The sequence below is a fragment of the Ascidiella aspersa genome, chromosome 5, assembly GCF_963924565.1.
Source record: "Ascidiella aspersa chromosome 5, kaAscAspe10.2, whole genome shotgun sequence".
Lineage (NCBI taxonomy): Eukaryota > Metazoa > Chordata > Ascidiacea > Phlebobranchia > Ascidiidae > Ascidiella > Ascidiella aspersa.
In genome coordinates, this window is record NC_139451.1 from 19,245,766 (window position 1) to 19,263,665 (window position 17,900).

A 17,900-nucleotide genomic window follows, 5' to 3' on the forward strand; every position below is an offset into this window, starting at 1 on the left:
TTGTCGTCCATCTTAATGATGAGATAGTGGGGGGAAGGTGCTCGATTGACCACTGTAAAATCGCTAGGGTATTCAGAGGCAGGTTCCTGTTGGTAAAGGCGAAAGCGTCGGCTTGTGTTTAAACTTGTTTGTTGTAAAATGACACAGTTATGCGATACTGAGGCAGCAATCAAGAAATGGTCAAGGTTTTTAAAAACACCGCTAATTGTCTTGCCGATAATGTGTATATCGGACAAAATTACACGAAAAACCTAATGGGGATTTTGGATCCCTATTTAGTTTTAAAAAAATCAATTCATCTGGATTTAGCCTTAAACACAATAACACAAAACGCTTTGAAGGCCAACAACCTAAATTTCACGTGGGCTTTAGTTCTTTAAAGAAAGTAATTAGGATACCTTACTTTTGAAATAACTATGTGTCGTAACTTCAATAAAATATAAAAGCCATAATATTTGATAAAAGCGACATTTCGCAATAACTCATGCCATCATCAGTGTAAAAATCAAGTGAAGATAAAAGCGATAAATCGTAAAAAAGAAAGGAAAAAAGGAAAAAAATAGCAGCGAAAAAAGGTGATGTATGGGTCAATGCGTAGCGCTAGGTATTAAAAAGATATAAAGGTACCGAGGTTGTATCTATATTAAGGATGGATCGTACTATAAGCAAATTGATGGCGTTGCAATGGGGTCCCCCATTGCTCCACTAATGGCGGACGTATGTATGAACTTTGTCATAGATCAGGCCTTAAAGAAAACCATCAAGAAAGACCAACCGGAAGTTCTATGTAGGTATGTGGACGACCTTGTTCTTGTGTTTTCAAATTCAAATTCTTTAGAACGGTTTTTCACCACCATAAACGCTATCCATCCTAACATTGCGTTCACCAGGGAGTTGGAAACACCTAACGGACTAACCTATTTAGATGTACTTTTACAACGCGGCAATCAAGGCCTTCTTACCAAAGTTTTATTCAACGAAGCACAAACGACAAGGCAAAGCCAAGGTTGGTTCGTGAAACGTCAAAGCTGGCCTCCTGGTTTGCCCTAAAAGATTCACCATCGCTAATCCACAAAACCAACGTGGTGTGTCGACTGCGATGCAGCTGCAACCAGACTTACATCGGCCAAACGCAACGCAACCTAAAGACCCGTATGAAAGAACACCAGTCGTCACCAAACTCGGAAGTTTGTGCCCATTTACTCGCGAATCCAACACATAAGGTTAATTTCAACAAACCGGAAATATTGGGTTCGCGGCATGACAAATATCGCCTTTTTTTGCTGGAGTCGCTGATGATCCATCATCACAAACCAGAACTTAATATAGATGCAACCTCGGCACCTTTATATCTTTTTAATACCTAGCTGTACGCACTGACCCATACATCGCCTTTTTTCGCTGCTATTTTTGTCCTTTTTTTCCTTTCTTTTTTACGATTTATCGCTTTTATCTTCACTTGATTTTTACACTGATGATGGCATGAGTTACTGCTGAAACGTCTGTAAAATGCGAAATGTCGCTTTTATCGAATATTATGGCTTTTATATTTTTATTGAAGTTACTAAAAATAAAGTATTAGATACATTAGTGTTATCATAAACTAAATAAGGTTATTAATATAACCAAAAATCAATATCAACAAGTTTGTAAGTTTTAAGGCATTTTTTAGCGTCTTGGGCCGAAATTTGCTCTACGGTTAGTAATAGTTTCGAATTGTCAATATAGTACTTTGCTAAAAATGAAATATCTTTTAATGCAAATTATGCATTTTTGAACACCTTTACTGCTATGCAAAATCTGTTCTGATTTGTTGAAGTCGTAGCTATAGCTACCCACACGTAGCTGTCGAGGTATTCGTAGCGTAGAATGTCGCCGAACTTTCGCGATTCCTCTTCGATCGCCCTGTTGACTTTGGCATCGGTTGCGTTACCAACCACGAAAAGTGTGACACAGCGCGCGCCGTCGACGTACTTTACCGAGCCCACGGTCTCGCGTAACATCTGGCGACGAGGCTTGGCGGACGGACGGGACAGTATGAAAATAAATAACCACTGTGAACTTCACGCCTGTCGAATTTTTTTAAGTTGTCAATTCCTGATTATCTTTAATATAGCGTATTCTACAGTTGATTGGCTTTCCTATGACTTCATGGAAAGATTAGGTCAGTTGTGCAATATTTCAAAATAGTTTGGAACTCTGTATGTAAAATGCATATATAATGATTTAGTTCATTTGTCATATGATAAAAGAGGCATTGAACAACTGTCGTTTTAAAATATATTATATTTTTTTAAAGTTGATTTTAACGTATTGCGTAAAAGTATACGTCGTTTGAATTGGTTCCGAACATTTATACTCTTTTGGAATTTAATTTTTTTTATGATCTACAGCAATAAATTGCCTATATTGTGGTAGCATTGCTGTGATATTTTATCGTCGCAAGATATCTCGTCGATAATATCGGGTTCAATCGAAATACCCAGCTTAGCTCCCTTCCTTTCCAGGTTAAGCTCAAACCGAGGATCAATCAAACCGAATTTTTCCTGTTTTGGTTTTACCTCCCCTTTGTTGATTTTCTGTATACAAGGTGTTTTGTTATATATAGTGAACACACCAAAGTTAAAAAACGGTTTGTTTAATTTAAAAAAAAAACGCAGTATTCAAAACCGGCTCACCTTAGAAAAAGCTATAAAAAGCAACACATGTAAATAGTATAAAGATGAAAACGTATGCTATACGTTTACCAAAAGCGAATTTCATAGAACTAATAAATGAAAGGTATAACTGCACGAATATTGTATTATCAATTCAACCGAGTGGGCAGCCGTTAATTTAATATTAAAACATCTATGGGTGTAGGAACTTTAACTGGAATTAAGCAAAAAATCCACATCAAGTGACCGAGGTCGTGAGTTGGAATCTTGCTGCAGGCAAGTTTTGCTTTTAACCTGACCTTGCTTGCCCTACAATCCTGATTATAGGTCAACTGTTTTCGCTAAAAGCCTTTCAGACGGTATTCAGTATATTTTTTTTGGTATTCAGCATATTTTTTTTGTCAGTGTAAATTTCTTGTTGCATTTTTAGATGCGAAACTTCGTCAACCTCCGCCCAGGCTTTTCATTTTTCTCGTAATGCCTATCAGTCTTTGTAAAGTTCTAGGTTATTTCTTGTTTGCCAATGGTATCGTAACTATCGACTCTGACCTCGTGTCGACTCCCCTTTAAATCCCCGTTGTCGGTGTCTACGTCGGCGGCGGGACTTTCCTTCAACAGTTTTTCAGTAGTTCCGAGTTCTACGAAGGGTCTCCTGTTCGCTCTTTTGTACGGAATGGAGTCTCGCTTCTTTGACCACACCACCACAGGCTTTAAAGCGTTGTAAGACCTTTTATTTGACGACGTAGCAGAAGGATTGTTCAAAGTGTGGTTCCCTGTTTCGCCGTGTCTGAAATCACACAAAATGTGTTTTCAAACGAGCAATAGGAAATATTAATATGGTGCGTTTCTATGTACATGGTACATTTAATGCTTCTGTATGGTGTAATATACACAAAAGATATTTTGGTGCACTGTTGTATGAAAGCATAAATGATTTTATTCCTCCTCATGTTTATTGGTATTCGGAAAAATACCCAAACAGCCAAAATAAGACTTAAACAACGTTTTGCATGATGACAAAGCCCCCTAAATTCGCCACCTACTCCTCTAAAAAATCCATTCTGAACACAAATTCTACCCATACCCATTACCAACCCAAACCCCTATCAAGGACAAACAGTCTGGTGTCAAAACAGTGCCCCAAATGCCGCCTTTTCAAACATGAAGCATATACGGTGGCGGTGCCTAATAGTTTCATACCTATTCCCTTCGGATTTGGATGTTATTTAGGGCACTTAGATCTTATACCGAAAAAGAATTGGGATTTTATTATGGCGTTGGTCAGTTCTGAAATTCAAATTTGAAATCTTTAAATGACATATTCCAACACTTGAATAGTTTGAAATCGTAAAACTGTAAACATTCATCCACAGATAAAATTAAAGCATTTCTTAAAAAATAGGTGTTTGGAAAAGGAAAGTTTAATTAGGCTGTTTGGATATCATTCTTCAACCAAAAATGGCCGCACAGATTTATATTTATTAAAAAAGAACCTAGTCTAGAAAAAAATTTAGTCAGTTTTTTTTCTATCAATAAACCCTGAGCAATATAACTGGATTCGTAACACTTTGTATTGAAATAGGCCTTCACAATCTTCTACTCAACACCAAACTCCATCCCTTACTTCATCATTAACTCCCCTAATAATTTTAACCCCAGCCCAAATTCCAATTCTACCCATTACCCGTGCCTAAACCCAAACAGAGGCAAATAATCCGGTGCCAAAATAGTGCCACCCTAACAGCGCTTGTCAAACTGTAGGGCGCCCAAACGTCGACGCTAAAAAATAGCATAAGGTAAATATTTTCCACCCACGTATTGTAAGTGGATGAAGTTATATGACACCTCTACAAGGGGATGGTAACTTGATGAAATCGCACGTTTGGCCGGAGTCGGGAATTGGACTCGGCTATTCTTACCGAACGCCGCAGCCCTGCTTTATAGATACTAAAATTAGGAGGCCTATGTAATAAAAACTCGCTAGCAATAACAAGATATTTCGCTTCGCTCGCCTGGAGTGCTATACCGTTAGGAAAGGTTCTAACTAAAAGTGAAAACAGTCCGGAGCTAGACATCGGCCCCAAATTGGTGCCAATGAAACCACAAACGGCGCTGTCAGAACGCCCAAGACCAAAACACCGTGCGCAATCATGCCATACAAAATCCCTAATTTTTCATTTAGGCGATTTAGAATTTTATTCTGGTTAAGAAATTGTTACATTGACTTTGTAAATCCAATTTTTTTAGCGGCTCACGCTGTAACTCTATAGCGACTCTATACCCCCACTTAGCGGCAACTTTATTTGTCCAACGATATTTCTGTGGTGTTCTACATATCGCTTTTTTGTGTCTGTTCATATGCTCTTTTATAGGTTTTTATCTGCTGTCTTTGGAGGAGACCGGTCTTGTCTCACAACAAGTTTTCCGGCCTTGCTTGCTTTCCTTCTACTCGACCTTCTGTGATGGAATAAACTATGAGCTAACAGTAAACCAACGGTTGGCAATATATATTTATGATATAACCTACACTGGTGACCCCGGCGTGATCTAAACACGCAGAACGCAGCTGGAAACATCAATTGAACAAGAAAACTATGTACAAAAGCTTGTATTTTTTGTATTTTTGTTCTGAACAATGCGCTATGCCGAATATTGCATGCTTACAAGGTGCAATTTTTGTTAAATCAGAGTAGAATATAAATGCCGTGATTTCGGAGGAAGGGTCGTGAAATTTTTTAGCGACACCTGTCTGATTTCCAGCGATCTGCGGATCTCTTTTATGTGACTAACTTTTCACATATTCTTCTAAATAGAAAGTTTTGCCAATTTACTAAATAAAACTTCTGACAATTTTATTGCTATAAAATGTATCTGCGGAAAAGTTTTGCGTTGCCGAAATTTCAATGTAGCATTTGTGGTGATGAAATCGTAATAAGTCAATGTTTTTTTAGGATGATTCAGGTTCTGTTTCTTATAAATCCGAATTTCATTCTGTGGTATAGGATAAAATTCAAAATACACCTTTCGTTTTTGAACCTAATGAAGCGTGACACCTCAATGGAACTCGGTTCTTTGGATTTTGTAAACTTAGGAAGTTAAAAGTTATTGAAATCTTTCTTTGTCAATTACTATTTTTAAGCTTTATAATATGGCGAAAAAAGTTACCAAGGCCACAAAAGCTGCGGCGGCATCAGCTCCCGAACCTGTTGAAAAAGATGTTGAAATGAAAGATGAGCAACAAAAGTCAAAAACTGATGAGCCGAAAGAGAAAGTCAAATCACAAAGTGAAATTGACCTTTTAACAGTGGAAGGTAAGATTCGTCAACAGTATATTAATGATTTTTTCAGCTTATATCAGAGGATTTCAACTCTGATATGTTGACATGCCATTTTTTGCTATAATCTGTTCATCCTGGCTGCATTCTATAATTTGTGGCCGCCAAAGATTTACGCCAAAATTTTTTTCGTTAAAATCCTACGCCAAAATAGGACAATATATACGCCAAACAAGACAATTAGTTTTGGTAAATTCACTAGTTATTCCACGCCAAAATGTTTATTCCACGCCAAGTGACGTCACTGGCGTGTTTTTTCGCTAGCATTCCACGCTGATAACGCTAGGTTCGGGTGCTGGTCACTTGCATTGTGACATCAAGTTTAGCAACACAGTGGGGTAAAATAGAAAATGATTCCCCATCGCTACAGTGGGATAAAAAATTAATTACCCAAATCATTTTTAAATATTTAAACAAGTACAATTGAAGTGACAATAATTTTATAAATACTTTTCAGAACATTATTACTTGGTATTAACATTTAACATAATATTATATAATAGTGTTCACAGGGTCTCTCTTAAAATTAAAGGTTAAAAAAGCAGGCGTTTGGTTTGAACACTTGTCAAGTCTGTCTTGGTATTCCTCAAGTTAATTCCACTGCATAATTATTAGACAGTACCTTGGAGGGTGCAAGGAGCTAAAAGTCTTGTTCTACCTTCTGCAAGCCTGGCTCTATTTTTCGTGTGATCTCTTTTGAGTCTATCATTTTAATGTACACTGTTATCCATATAATTTTATGGAAATGCTGAGTGATGAAAAGCACTACACTCGAGAACAGTGGCTCTCAACCTTTTCTAAAAATTTATGTGGCGGACCCCCTACAAAGTTTTCAATAATTTACGGTCCATGAGGACAATCATCCCAATAAAAAGTTTATTTTGAAAGCAATCATTTATTCTCAAAATAAATACACTGTAGTTTTTGAATTAAATTGTCCTCTGAAGGCAAATCTCTAACTAAGGGTCCAAACTGGTTTATAAGAAAATGCTCGCATATTTTAAATTACTGTAAATCGGGAAATCTCTGAGAAATGTAAAACTTCCTGTCTTTATTAAGTAAAAATATTTTTATAAAAGAATTCAATGTTAATTTCTGGCTTAGCTTTTTGCAAAAATATGTCATTTTATTTTGTACGAAAACTCTTCAGTAGCCATCTCACATATCAGTGCAACTCAAAACTTGGGTCATTTGTTTCCTAGTGTTTGTTTAACTTCTCAGTTTTAGTGCAGAAGTGTTAACACCTACACACGGGGCAAAGACACACTTATGTTTCTATCTCCTCCTGACTTTATCATGTAAGAAACTAACTGCGAAAAATTAAATGTTATATGTATCTTATTTTCTTTATATGCATCCGAAAAATCTTAATGTGGCGTTTCACCAGAGTCTATTTGTGGCATACAACAAACTAGCACTAAGATAAAGCTATTAAAGCAACCCATACACAGGCAAATAAATAGCTTTTACAGTACCTCATTAATTTTGTACGTAAAAATAAACAGACTAAACCAATAGAACGAAAATTGCATCAAGGTTAGAATAAAACCAAATTCAAAATAAGACCAAAATTAGATGAACCACTAAAAGTCAGAAAGAGACTAATATGGGAATAAGGATTAATACCATCAGAAGAGCAACTAAATCTCCTAAAATAGGATTTAAGCAATGTTACAAGCGCCTAACCCTAACTACTTTACTAATTGCACAATTACCTCCAACCTTCAGACTCCACATATTTTCCACCTCTAATCCTAATTAACGATTCCAGATTGGTGGCAAAAACTCAGACATTGAATTGCTTTGCTTTATCCCTTCGATTTTAGATGTTGTTGGAGGAACTTAAACTTTATTTTATTCCTATTCCAACCAGTTTAGGTCCAATTCCGTCATAGATATTCTTGTGCATTTCGTTTAGTATGCCATTGGTCTTATTTCTGTGCTATTATTAGGGATGTTTAAAGTACAATATTGAATCCTTGGATTCGAATCCAAATGGGATTCATATAAAAATGGGGTTAAATAATTTTATAAAAATATACTAGGATTTATTATTCCAGGTTGGGAACCTAAAGTTCTAGAATTTTTTTTTTCTTGTATTATTTATGTGTAGGTCTGATTGTATAGGCAATATATATAAAGTATAGAAATTTTAGCGCCTGTGACTTAACAATGAACAAATGATTGGTCAGTGAGCAAGCACAACATTCTTGTCTATTGAGTTGGTAGTTCTGTTAAACAATGTGTGTTGATGTAGCATGTTTTGACGTTTATTTTCATCATTGATTACGAACATCTTTTACTCAGCATTTTTTTCCTGGTCCTAATAAAACCCATCACAGACCCCATGTTAACCTTTTTGTTACCCAACCCCAATTTGAATTAACTGAAATCTACATTTACATGTGACCTCAGTTTCCTTTCAGATAAGTAACACTTAAACTAAATAACACAAACGATTGATTATATACATGTGTACCAAAATGAGAAGTTTTAATTACTGCTTGAATTTAAAGTTAACGCTAACGCTTAAATTTAAAGCACAACAATTTTTCAATTTGTTTTAACATTCTTTACTTGTTGCACTCGTTTAAGCGGCAAGCGAAATGAAATCACTAAAACTGGATGAATTGATGAGTGATGGCGACCCCATAAAAGATTTAGGCGACCCCACATGGAGTCGTGACCCATAGGTTGAAGACCACTGCTCTAGAGTGTAGACTCAGTTGGCACACCCAAGATACTTTATTCCAGTGGTGTCCAACTCAAACATGCCAACATGTCAATATTTATCCTACAACTTCTTCCCGTGCCAAAGTTTTCTGGATGCCTCCAGTAAAAGACAAGTATCTTTACATAATTCATTTTCTTCAGACATCAGGGAGCAGCTCATACTGATTGAAAGATCAGTTAACAGCCGTGAAAATCGCCATACGCTTAGAGTGCTCCGTAGCCTTCCCACAACAAGGAAGCGTCTCAACAGCAATGTCATTCATCGTTTGTTGAAACTTTTCTTTAATGGACGTCAAGTGAATGACGAATCATCGAAAAAAGAACTGCTTTCTTATGTTGAAGAGGTTTGTGTGGCTTATATTCTGATGAGAAATACCTTTTTTTACTTCTTTCCTATTTGGAAGAGTGTTGCTTGGTATTTTAGTTTTTAACCAAAGTACATGTTTGCATGAAAGAGGTACAAGTTAAACTTTCAGTTGAAAAAATTACAAAAAACATTTTGTGTTAACTAGTAAAGCAAACATATAACTATAAATTTTGTTACAGCCAATGGAAACTGAAGTGACTGAGCCAGTCAAACCTGTGTCCAGACAGGGCAAAGTTCCACGCTTGCCAGAAACTGAAATCTACATCTACTTGCTTGAACTAATATTTCTTATCGACACTAAGGTTTGCTTTAAAATTTTGTAGACACAAAAATACAGTGGCAATACAAAATTATCTAGTTGCTATTCCATTTGATATTTTTTACCAGCAAATGGCTTACATATAACATTAATTAAAAATGTTTGTACTTTGCAGATTTGTCCACTTACCACTGATTTATCAATTTTTAAATAAATATTAATGCCCCTATTTTAACATGTTGCTGTCATAGGCACAATAACACATATTTGTCACAAATTTATTTTGTGTCAACTTAGGGCATATCTATCATATTATATACATCCTAATAGGTCGTGTTAATAAAATTCTCTAATAGGTTGTGATGGTAAAATTAGGCCTGTATAGCTCAGTCAGTGTAGATCTAGTGCCGGCCACCTTTTCCGAGTCGCGGGCCAAACCAAACTCAGCGAGTTCTCAGCGGGCCGTAATGCATTTTTGCTAACAATGTTTATGAGGCTAATTATACGTAAAAGATAGCAAAGCGTGAGGTGCAAAAAATGTAATTATAATAATTCTCACTTAAATAGTTTTCATGCTTTGACTAGTAGGCCGAATCCGGCCTACGGGCTGTAGGTTGCCGACACCTAATGTAGAGAAACCACTAGTTTCAAAAGAACAAGTGTTATCGCAGCCTAGAGTTTAATTGTGGCTCATGTTCTGTTTGCAGTGAAATCCTGAAAACTCCACAGGTTTTAATTGTCTTCCCTAGGGATTTGATTGTGCTTACTGCTTACAATACAAAGTTTTTTTCCAGGCCTACCAGATGGCAATGAAGCTGGCCAACGCCGTTGTTACAAAGCTTGTAAATGAGAATCGTCGCTCTCTTGATCCTCTGGCCGCCAAGTGCTATTTCTACTACAGCCGCGTGTTTGAGCTCATCGGTCAGCTTGAGGACTGCAGAAGGTAATTTATAGAACTGTCCGTGTTTCTTGGAGACCGTTTTCGTTGGGAAGACTTTTATGTTTTTTGGAAACCTATAGTTAAGCACAAAGTATGGAATCCGTGGCGAATGCACACAATATTTTTTTATTTTTTTTTAACATAAATCTTTGGGGTTTACTAGATACAGAGTCATAAACTGATTAAAGCCGTGGTTCTCAACCCCCTTAACCCTGTTTTCTTGTTTCAAGACCAAATTACCCCTAAAGAGAAAACACATGTCACTAGAATGTCACAATAAACGAAACTAAAACAACACACATCAACTGAATTTATTTCACTATAATCTTACACAAATAGTTGTAAGAGTTAAGCAAAAGTTAGATTCTTAAAGATTCTCAAATATCCCTCGGGTACCCTTGGGCATTAGAAGTGGCACCCCAGGTCCAAAGGTATTACAAGCTGTAGCAGCATTCTCTCGAAAAGATTGACCCAATGATGCGGTATATAACATTTACAACCAGTATTCTTCACGCGCGCCTTCGCACGGCCGCCCTGGTGCACGACACGGACACACAAGCGAGCCTTCTTAACTTGCTGCTGCGCAACTACCTGCACTACAACCTGTACGACCAGGCTGAGAAGCTGGCCTCCAAGTCCACCTTTCCCGAGCCGGCGTCAAACAACGAGTGGGCCCGCTATCTCTACTACACAGGTGAGCGGTCGCCGAGTTTGCGTATAAATGGCTGGGAGCTGGCGGCGTTTTGATTGGTTTCAGTGGGTGTCATAAAGTTTAAGAGTCTAGGAATGACGTTAAACTTAATTTGCACGTTCAAAATTCTGTGAAAAACGCATGTTTTTCCAAAAGTCTCTGATAAGTCTTTGAATTTATTTTATGTTCATTCCAAGTTATGTGTTTATAAATTTCTTTGTATAACCAGTTTTTGCTATTGGATTACCATAGTATTTATACTGTTTTATATCCAAATTATGTTAAAAAAAACATGGAGCGATCCAATCTAATTTCTTTAAAAAGATTTAAACTTTCTTTAAAAAAGTCTTTGAATTCATGACTTAAAATTATGCGGCAAGCCGGCAACCCTGCGTTTATGTTTATCACCGAGTTTACCACACTGCAGGGCGCAGATTTTATGAAGCACAGTTACATGCTAAATCAGATGTTTTTTAAATGTGGCATTGCCATTGCTAATTTATTGGATTTATAATGGTCTGGTTGCTGCGCTGCGAATAGTATTATACAAAAAAAATGCAAGTTATCTGCAATGATCTTTCAACAATGAAAGTCCAATTTTTATTTTGTCGCTGTTTCAAAACAGGGGTTAAAAACTAGTTTTGTCCATTCCCACATTTCTGTTAGCTAGTATTATTTTTCACTCACTTTCTCACTTAGGTCGCATTCGAGCTGTTCAGCTTGAGTACTCCGAGGCTCGTCGAACTCTGATCGCTGCTTTGCGAAAGTCGCCTCAATCAACCGCTCTTGGATTCAAGCAGACCGTAAGTTAGAGAAACACGCACAAGTGTCACTTTGTATATTTCAACTTACGACCTTGATTTCGTCCTAAATTCCAATGTGAATTCTACGAATCCGGATAAAAAAACAGTTTTCTTTAAGGAATAAGTGACATTTTGGTAGTGGTAATTCTTGTATGGTAATTATGGACAACTTTAAACTGTGTGTAGCCGCACACCATAGTGGTGCCTCAAGAGATTGTTTGGGTGCCGTGTAACTTTTCGTATTTTGGAAAATAAGTTGTTTCGTATTACAAATAGGCATACAGAAAAGCGTTTCTTGAATACGCAATATCCATTACTAAAATGATAAAATTAAGACGTAATAAGAATATCAAAGCCCATAAAGCCCATCTGTATGGGCTTTGATATTCTTATTACGTCTTTCTATAAAATTAAGACATTTGCGTTATAGTTTTAAGGGCCATTATTTTTGTTTTTTTAAAGTGTGCCGCAAAACATTTACTATTTCGTTAGTGTGTCGCACGCATAAAAATTTGAGAACCACTGCTTTAAACTAACCAAGACATATGGATGTCTTTAACAAATTTCTTCAGAAGAACGTTTAATACATGTTGAATATTCAACCCAGTATATTTTAAGTGGCGTCTACTTTGTGTGTTCGTGTGCTTTGGGTTTAACCGAAGAAAACATACTTCCAACGCAAAATTAATCCACTAGGGTTTTGATTGACAGGTGACCAAGCTGTCCATCGTTGTCGAGTTGCTGCTCGGGGAAATTCCCGAGCGCGCGCAGTTCAAGCAAGAAAACATGGAACGCTCTCTCGAGCCATACTTCGTCCTCACTCAAGGTGAAAATTAATTTGTTGTGAAACTTGATAATGAGTCTAAAAGCAAATAGGGAACACTTGTATTATGATCAGTAATGTGACATAACAAGAATATTTTAATATGTGGCATTAACTGATGAATGATGATGATACAAGTGCATATCGAAACGTGTTTATCAAGATGATGACGATTTACTCGACATTTTTGGCTTTAAGGTTAATTTTTAAAACTTTTTCTGAAAAAAGTCCTATTTTCTAACTTGAGTTTGAGGCATGATAGTAAGTAGCACACTCTACCCCGATTGACCTTGTTTTGGCCTTTCCTAGTAATGTACAAACAGTCCGTCAAAAGAAAATTCAAACTTATCACTACGTCGTTAATTCTAGCGGTTCGCACCGGCGACCTGGCCGCCTTCACCGACGCCCTCCAGCGGTACAGCGACGCGTTCGAGCGCGACCGAAACTACACGCTGATCTTGCGTGTGCGTCACAACGTGATCAAGGCGGGCGTGCGTCGCATCTCGACCGGCTATTCGCGCATCTCGCTGGTCGACGTTGCCGCCAAGCTGCAGCTCGACTCGGCCGAGGATGCCGAGTTTATTATTGCAAAGGTGAGTAGCGAGTAGGGAAGTCCATGTTTGACATTTTAATCAGATACCCGATATTAAAAAAGCTTGGGAAGCGCACCGCTTCGAACCAAAATCAGTAAGCAAGGTGTAAAACTTTTAATACAAATATGCATTTCGCCATATAAATGTCATCATCAGTTTGTCTGTACAAAGAAATAGTAAAATATTAAAATGTAAAATAAATCCGTTTTTATTCGTAGCGGTACGCTTCTCAAGCTTTTATTAAAATTTTAGAACTTTCATCGTCGGTATTATGTGTTCTGTTGGAGGGCAAGATTCTTTTGTGGATACACATCCTAAGCTCATACCCGATATTTTAGACAAAAACTATGTTATTAATTTGCGCAAATAAGCACAAAAGGTCAAATGAAATTGTTTTAATATCATGTTTTCCAGGATAATTATGTCAAATTTTTTTTTAATGTTATTAGGTTAGTTACCTTTAGTTGTTAATCTTATAATATTTGATAAATTTTCATAATATTTTGATAAAATTCGCCTTTTGTCGCAAATCCAGGCTGATATTCCTATGTTAATCTGGTATCGGATCGGCACCGATACCACTCGGTATAATCGGGGTAGTGCTGATTCTACCACTTGGCATATGGTATCATCGTAAAATGGCCTTTTCGGCATTAATGCAGTCAACTACTTAAAAACGCTTGAAAAATAGATAAAAAATAGAAAAGTGACAATTCACGGAAAAAGTTTTTCAAATTTGTCTATTGCTCAGTGCAACCACCCAAGTATTTTGATGTCGGGAGTATTGGATCGACTGTCTCGGATCTATAGCTGGTATAATTTTCTCAGGCCACTGTATTTACCTTCAACACGCACAGAACAACAGCGATGTTTTCAATCTGACAAAGGGTTCCGCTTAAGTCGCTTCGAGATAAAAAAATCCTTTTGCAGTTTTCCACCCGCCCCATGCATGTCTTTACCATTTTGTTGCTTGCCAGGCGATCCGCGACGGCGTGATCGAAGCCGAGATCAATCACGACGAGGGATTTGTGCAGACCAAGGACGTGAGCGATATCTACAGCACTCGCGAGCCGCAAAAGGCCTTCCACAACCGCATCTCCTTCTGTCTGGACATCTACCGCAATTCTGTTATGGTGGGTCGACTGGTTTATACTTTGACTATTTGTTCCTGAAACAAACAAAAAAACAACAAAGCGTTGCATTACGCCCAGATTTGAAACTTTGGATTTTGCGCGCGGAAGACGATTTTGCAGCTTGGAATTGTGCGGCTGTAATAAAATTATTTGTAAAATTTTCACGGCTCTAAATGTATATAAAAACCGTTAGCGCGAGAACAGTTTTGCACTTTTAAGTGATTTTTCGCGGCTGAACCCATTTTAGGTTAATTTTACATAAAATGTGCGGCTATGACCGTGGTCAAGCGGGAAACCTTACTTTTTAGCCTGGAATTACGCTTGGCAGTGATGTCTAACGTTGGTTTCAACGTTTTTTGGTACAATCTGTTATTGATGTTCTGTCTCTCTAACGGGTTTAAAAATCTCGGGGTTCTTTATTGACAGCACATTTTTTTAAAGGGGTAACTTGTTAACTCTAAAAAAGGCTGAACTAATAGGAACTTGGATATTAAAAGAGATAAGAAATTCCGATATAACTATGAGTCAATTGCAGGACACAGCATCGAAATTTTTTTCGGGTCAAATGTCAGTTCGTGGTAATTAACTTTTCCATGACTTGCCACAAGTTGATTTTTTACATAACCCATACGTCATAAGAATATCAAAGCCCATACAGAAGTAGGTATCATTTTGGACGTTTCGAATAACTCTTTATTCATTTTCAACATAGAGAGAAGTCACTGATGGAAGTGTATATATAGTGCAAAGGCAGACATCAGAAAGAAGGAAACGTGGATAGACACATAATCTAAACCGGATGTGCGGCGATAAGAAGGTAGGTCGCCGATAGCAGATAAGGCCATCCACGTGATCAGATGTTGAAAAGATAAAGTGGTATAGAAGCTTGGTCTGCGTTAATTTCCGGGTTGTGCCGTGTTATTTCAACGGTTTCCTTAATCAAAAGACGACGCCAACACCGACTTGTCGCAAGAATCTTGGGGTTTTTAAAATCGATTTTGGGACCGGTCCACGCAGGACACAGACGTGGCAAGGCATTTGCATCAAAATCCTGGTCACAAAATCGATTTTAAAAACCCCAAGATTCTTGCGACAAGTCGGTGTTGGCGTCGTCTTTTGATTAAGGAAACCGTTGAAATAACACGGCACAACCCGGAAATTAACGCAGACCAAGCTTCTATACCACTTTATCTTTTCAACATCTGATCACGTGGATGGCCTTATCTGCTATCGGCGACCTACCTTCTTATCGCCGCACATCCGGTTTAGATTATGTGTCTATCCACGTTTCCTTCTTTCTGATGTCTGCCTTTGCACTATATATACACTTCCATCAGTGACGTCTCTCTATGTTGAAAATGAATAAAGAGTTATTCGAAACGTCCAAAATGATACCTACTTCTGTATGGGCTTTGATATTCTTATTACGCCATACGTCATGGTAATTAATTCGGGACTTCCCAAACTGGGCGTCGCGCCACGAGTTCAAGTCCGTATAATTTTCAAACGAAGTATTACTACTATAAAATTGTTATTTTTTCTGTTTGATGTACCAATGGGAAACTTAATGCAAAAAAAACCTTTAAAACTGCACATTACTTCCAACAAATCCGTTCCAAAGCAGACAACGAGAAGTGTAATGTTTTAACTGAAACGTAGGGGGTTGCGGAAAATTTTTATAAATTAAAAGAGGTCGCGGATTAAAATGTTTGGGAAGCCCCGAATTAAAGTAATGTAACATACACGTTTGATGTTTTACTCATGACTGACAGGTTATGACAAAATTGTATCAATTAATAAATCGTTTACAGGTTGCCTTATGTTTAATAAATTAGGCCCCGTGCTGTAAGTGACCCAAGGTCAGGACGTATTGGTACTTGTTACTGGTCAACTTTTTTGCATTTTAACTGCAAAGCAAGCGGTTTTCTTACTGGGTAAGGTTGTAGTTTATGCACAAAGTACCAGAAAATTGTTTTTATACGCCTAAATTTGTGCGATTTTGCTTCTTTGGATGTGGCAGTATTGTATTGGCCTCAGTTCAAACGACTACATATTTTTGCTCAAACTATCGAGCGTGGGTGCCGCACTAAAATACCAATGCTACCTCCCTAAAGTTGTAAGACCTATCCCACCAGGCGATGCGCTTCCCGCCAAAATCCTACCACGTTGACCTGGAAAGCGCCGAGGAACGTCGCGAACGCGAGCAGCAGGACATCGAGTTCGCCAAGGAGATGGCAGACGAGGAAGACGACTTTCCTTAAACGACCCTCGTTTTCGTATTTTCTCCTGATAGAAAATTCCCCCGTAAGTATTGAAGCCTTTTGGCCCCAAAAAACAACAATTGTATTTATAAGCCCGATCTCCAGCCATAAAGGCATACAGTTGTACACAGATTGGGTTTTAAACCAAATAAACGCGCTTGCTTAAGCGACTAAGCGTACATAAAACGTTAAACAAAAAGTAAATTACGATTAACTTGTCCCTGAACTCGGTTGATTTTATTTTCCATCTTCACATGGACCGCGGCTGCAATAAATGAGAGAAAACTTAATTAAAAAAAATTGACTTTTCTCGAGTAAAAAAACACATCTTGACATGTAAAATACCAAATAATCTTTGCTGCTTTAAAGGTTGATGCGCTCTTCGCTATAGTATACGGCAAAACCGTGACTATTTTTTAAAGCGCTAAAGGTTTACCGATGAGCAGTCGTTCGAAGTATTTAACTAAGTAAATCAGACCTCCTATCAGACATTTTGCACAAATCATTTTTTTTATTCAAAATTACGTGGTCACGTAGAAAGATTTCGTAGTCCACGTGCAGACTTCTAGAAGAGTAGAAGAAATAATTTAATTTATTTTTTTTCGGAATTTATTTTTTTTCGGAAATCTAGCTGGACTTTTTCTGTTCTAAATATCAGAAGTGAATATGAATATTTTCATACGCATGCGATCGAAGCTTTTTTGTTAAATAGTTCTTATGCCTATGTAATCAGGGTTTATCATGATAAACATATAAAAACTTAAAAATTAGCACAGTACAACTATCGCCGCAGGAAAAATAACCCGTATTATCACATGTATTTTTTGTAATAATATTTCGTTTGGCAGATTGTTTAGTTCCAAAAGCGGCACCAAATCTCCACTGGCATTTGCAATAAAAAAACGAAAACACGAAAAGAATTCGATCATCTCATTTGTGGACGACGGTTTCCAAAGTTCATGCTCCTGATGATTTGTGTGCCAGCAGATCCCCGCTTATTTGTGTATTCATTCAATAGAATCGGCTTTCGCTTCTTATATTACGGATATGCGTTGACGCCGTCTGTGTTAAAAAAACAGCCATGAGCTGAGTATTTTTTGGTGTTTATTTCTGACTTAACTGGGAATTTCGGTTCCGCTTACTAAGAATGAATACAGTTCTTAAATGTTACGTATGTATATAGCTAGGACTACAACTTACGTATGTATATAGTTAGGACTACAACTTACGTATGTAAATAGTTAGGACTACAACTTACGTATGTAAATAGTTAGGACTACAACTCAAGTCAAGTAATTTGATGTC

At 37.4% G+C, this 17,900-nt stretch overlaps 1 protein-coding gene across 1 annotated transcript; it reads left to right on the top strand.

Annotated features, from left to right (window-relative positions):
• Positions 1-5,726: 5,726 nt before the first annotated feature.
• On the top strand, positions 5,727-17,688 carry LOC146145237 (26S proteasome non-ATPase regulatory subunit 3-like). The gene is made up of 11 exons (XM_083389515.1): positions 5,727-5,968; positions 8,867-9,069; positions 9,272-9,394; positions 10,146-10,294; positions 10,795-10,985; positions 11,682-11,785; positions 12,497-12,611; positions 12,978-13,201; positions 14,179-14,334; positions 16,470-16,638; positions 17,444-17,688. The coding sequence occupies exons 1-10, from the start codon at positions 5,806-5,808 to the stop codon at positions 16,593-16,595; spliced, it is 1,554 nt and encodes a 517-aa protein (XP_083245641.1). The 5' UTR covers positions 5,727-5,805; the 3' UTR covers positions 16,596-16,638; positions 17,444-17,688.
• The last annotated feature ends 212 nt before the right edge of the window (positions 17,689-17,900 follow it).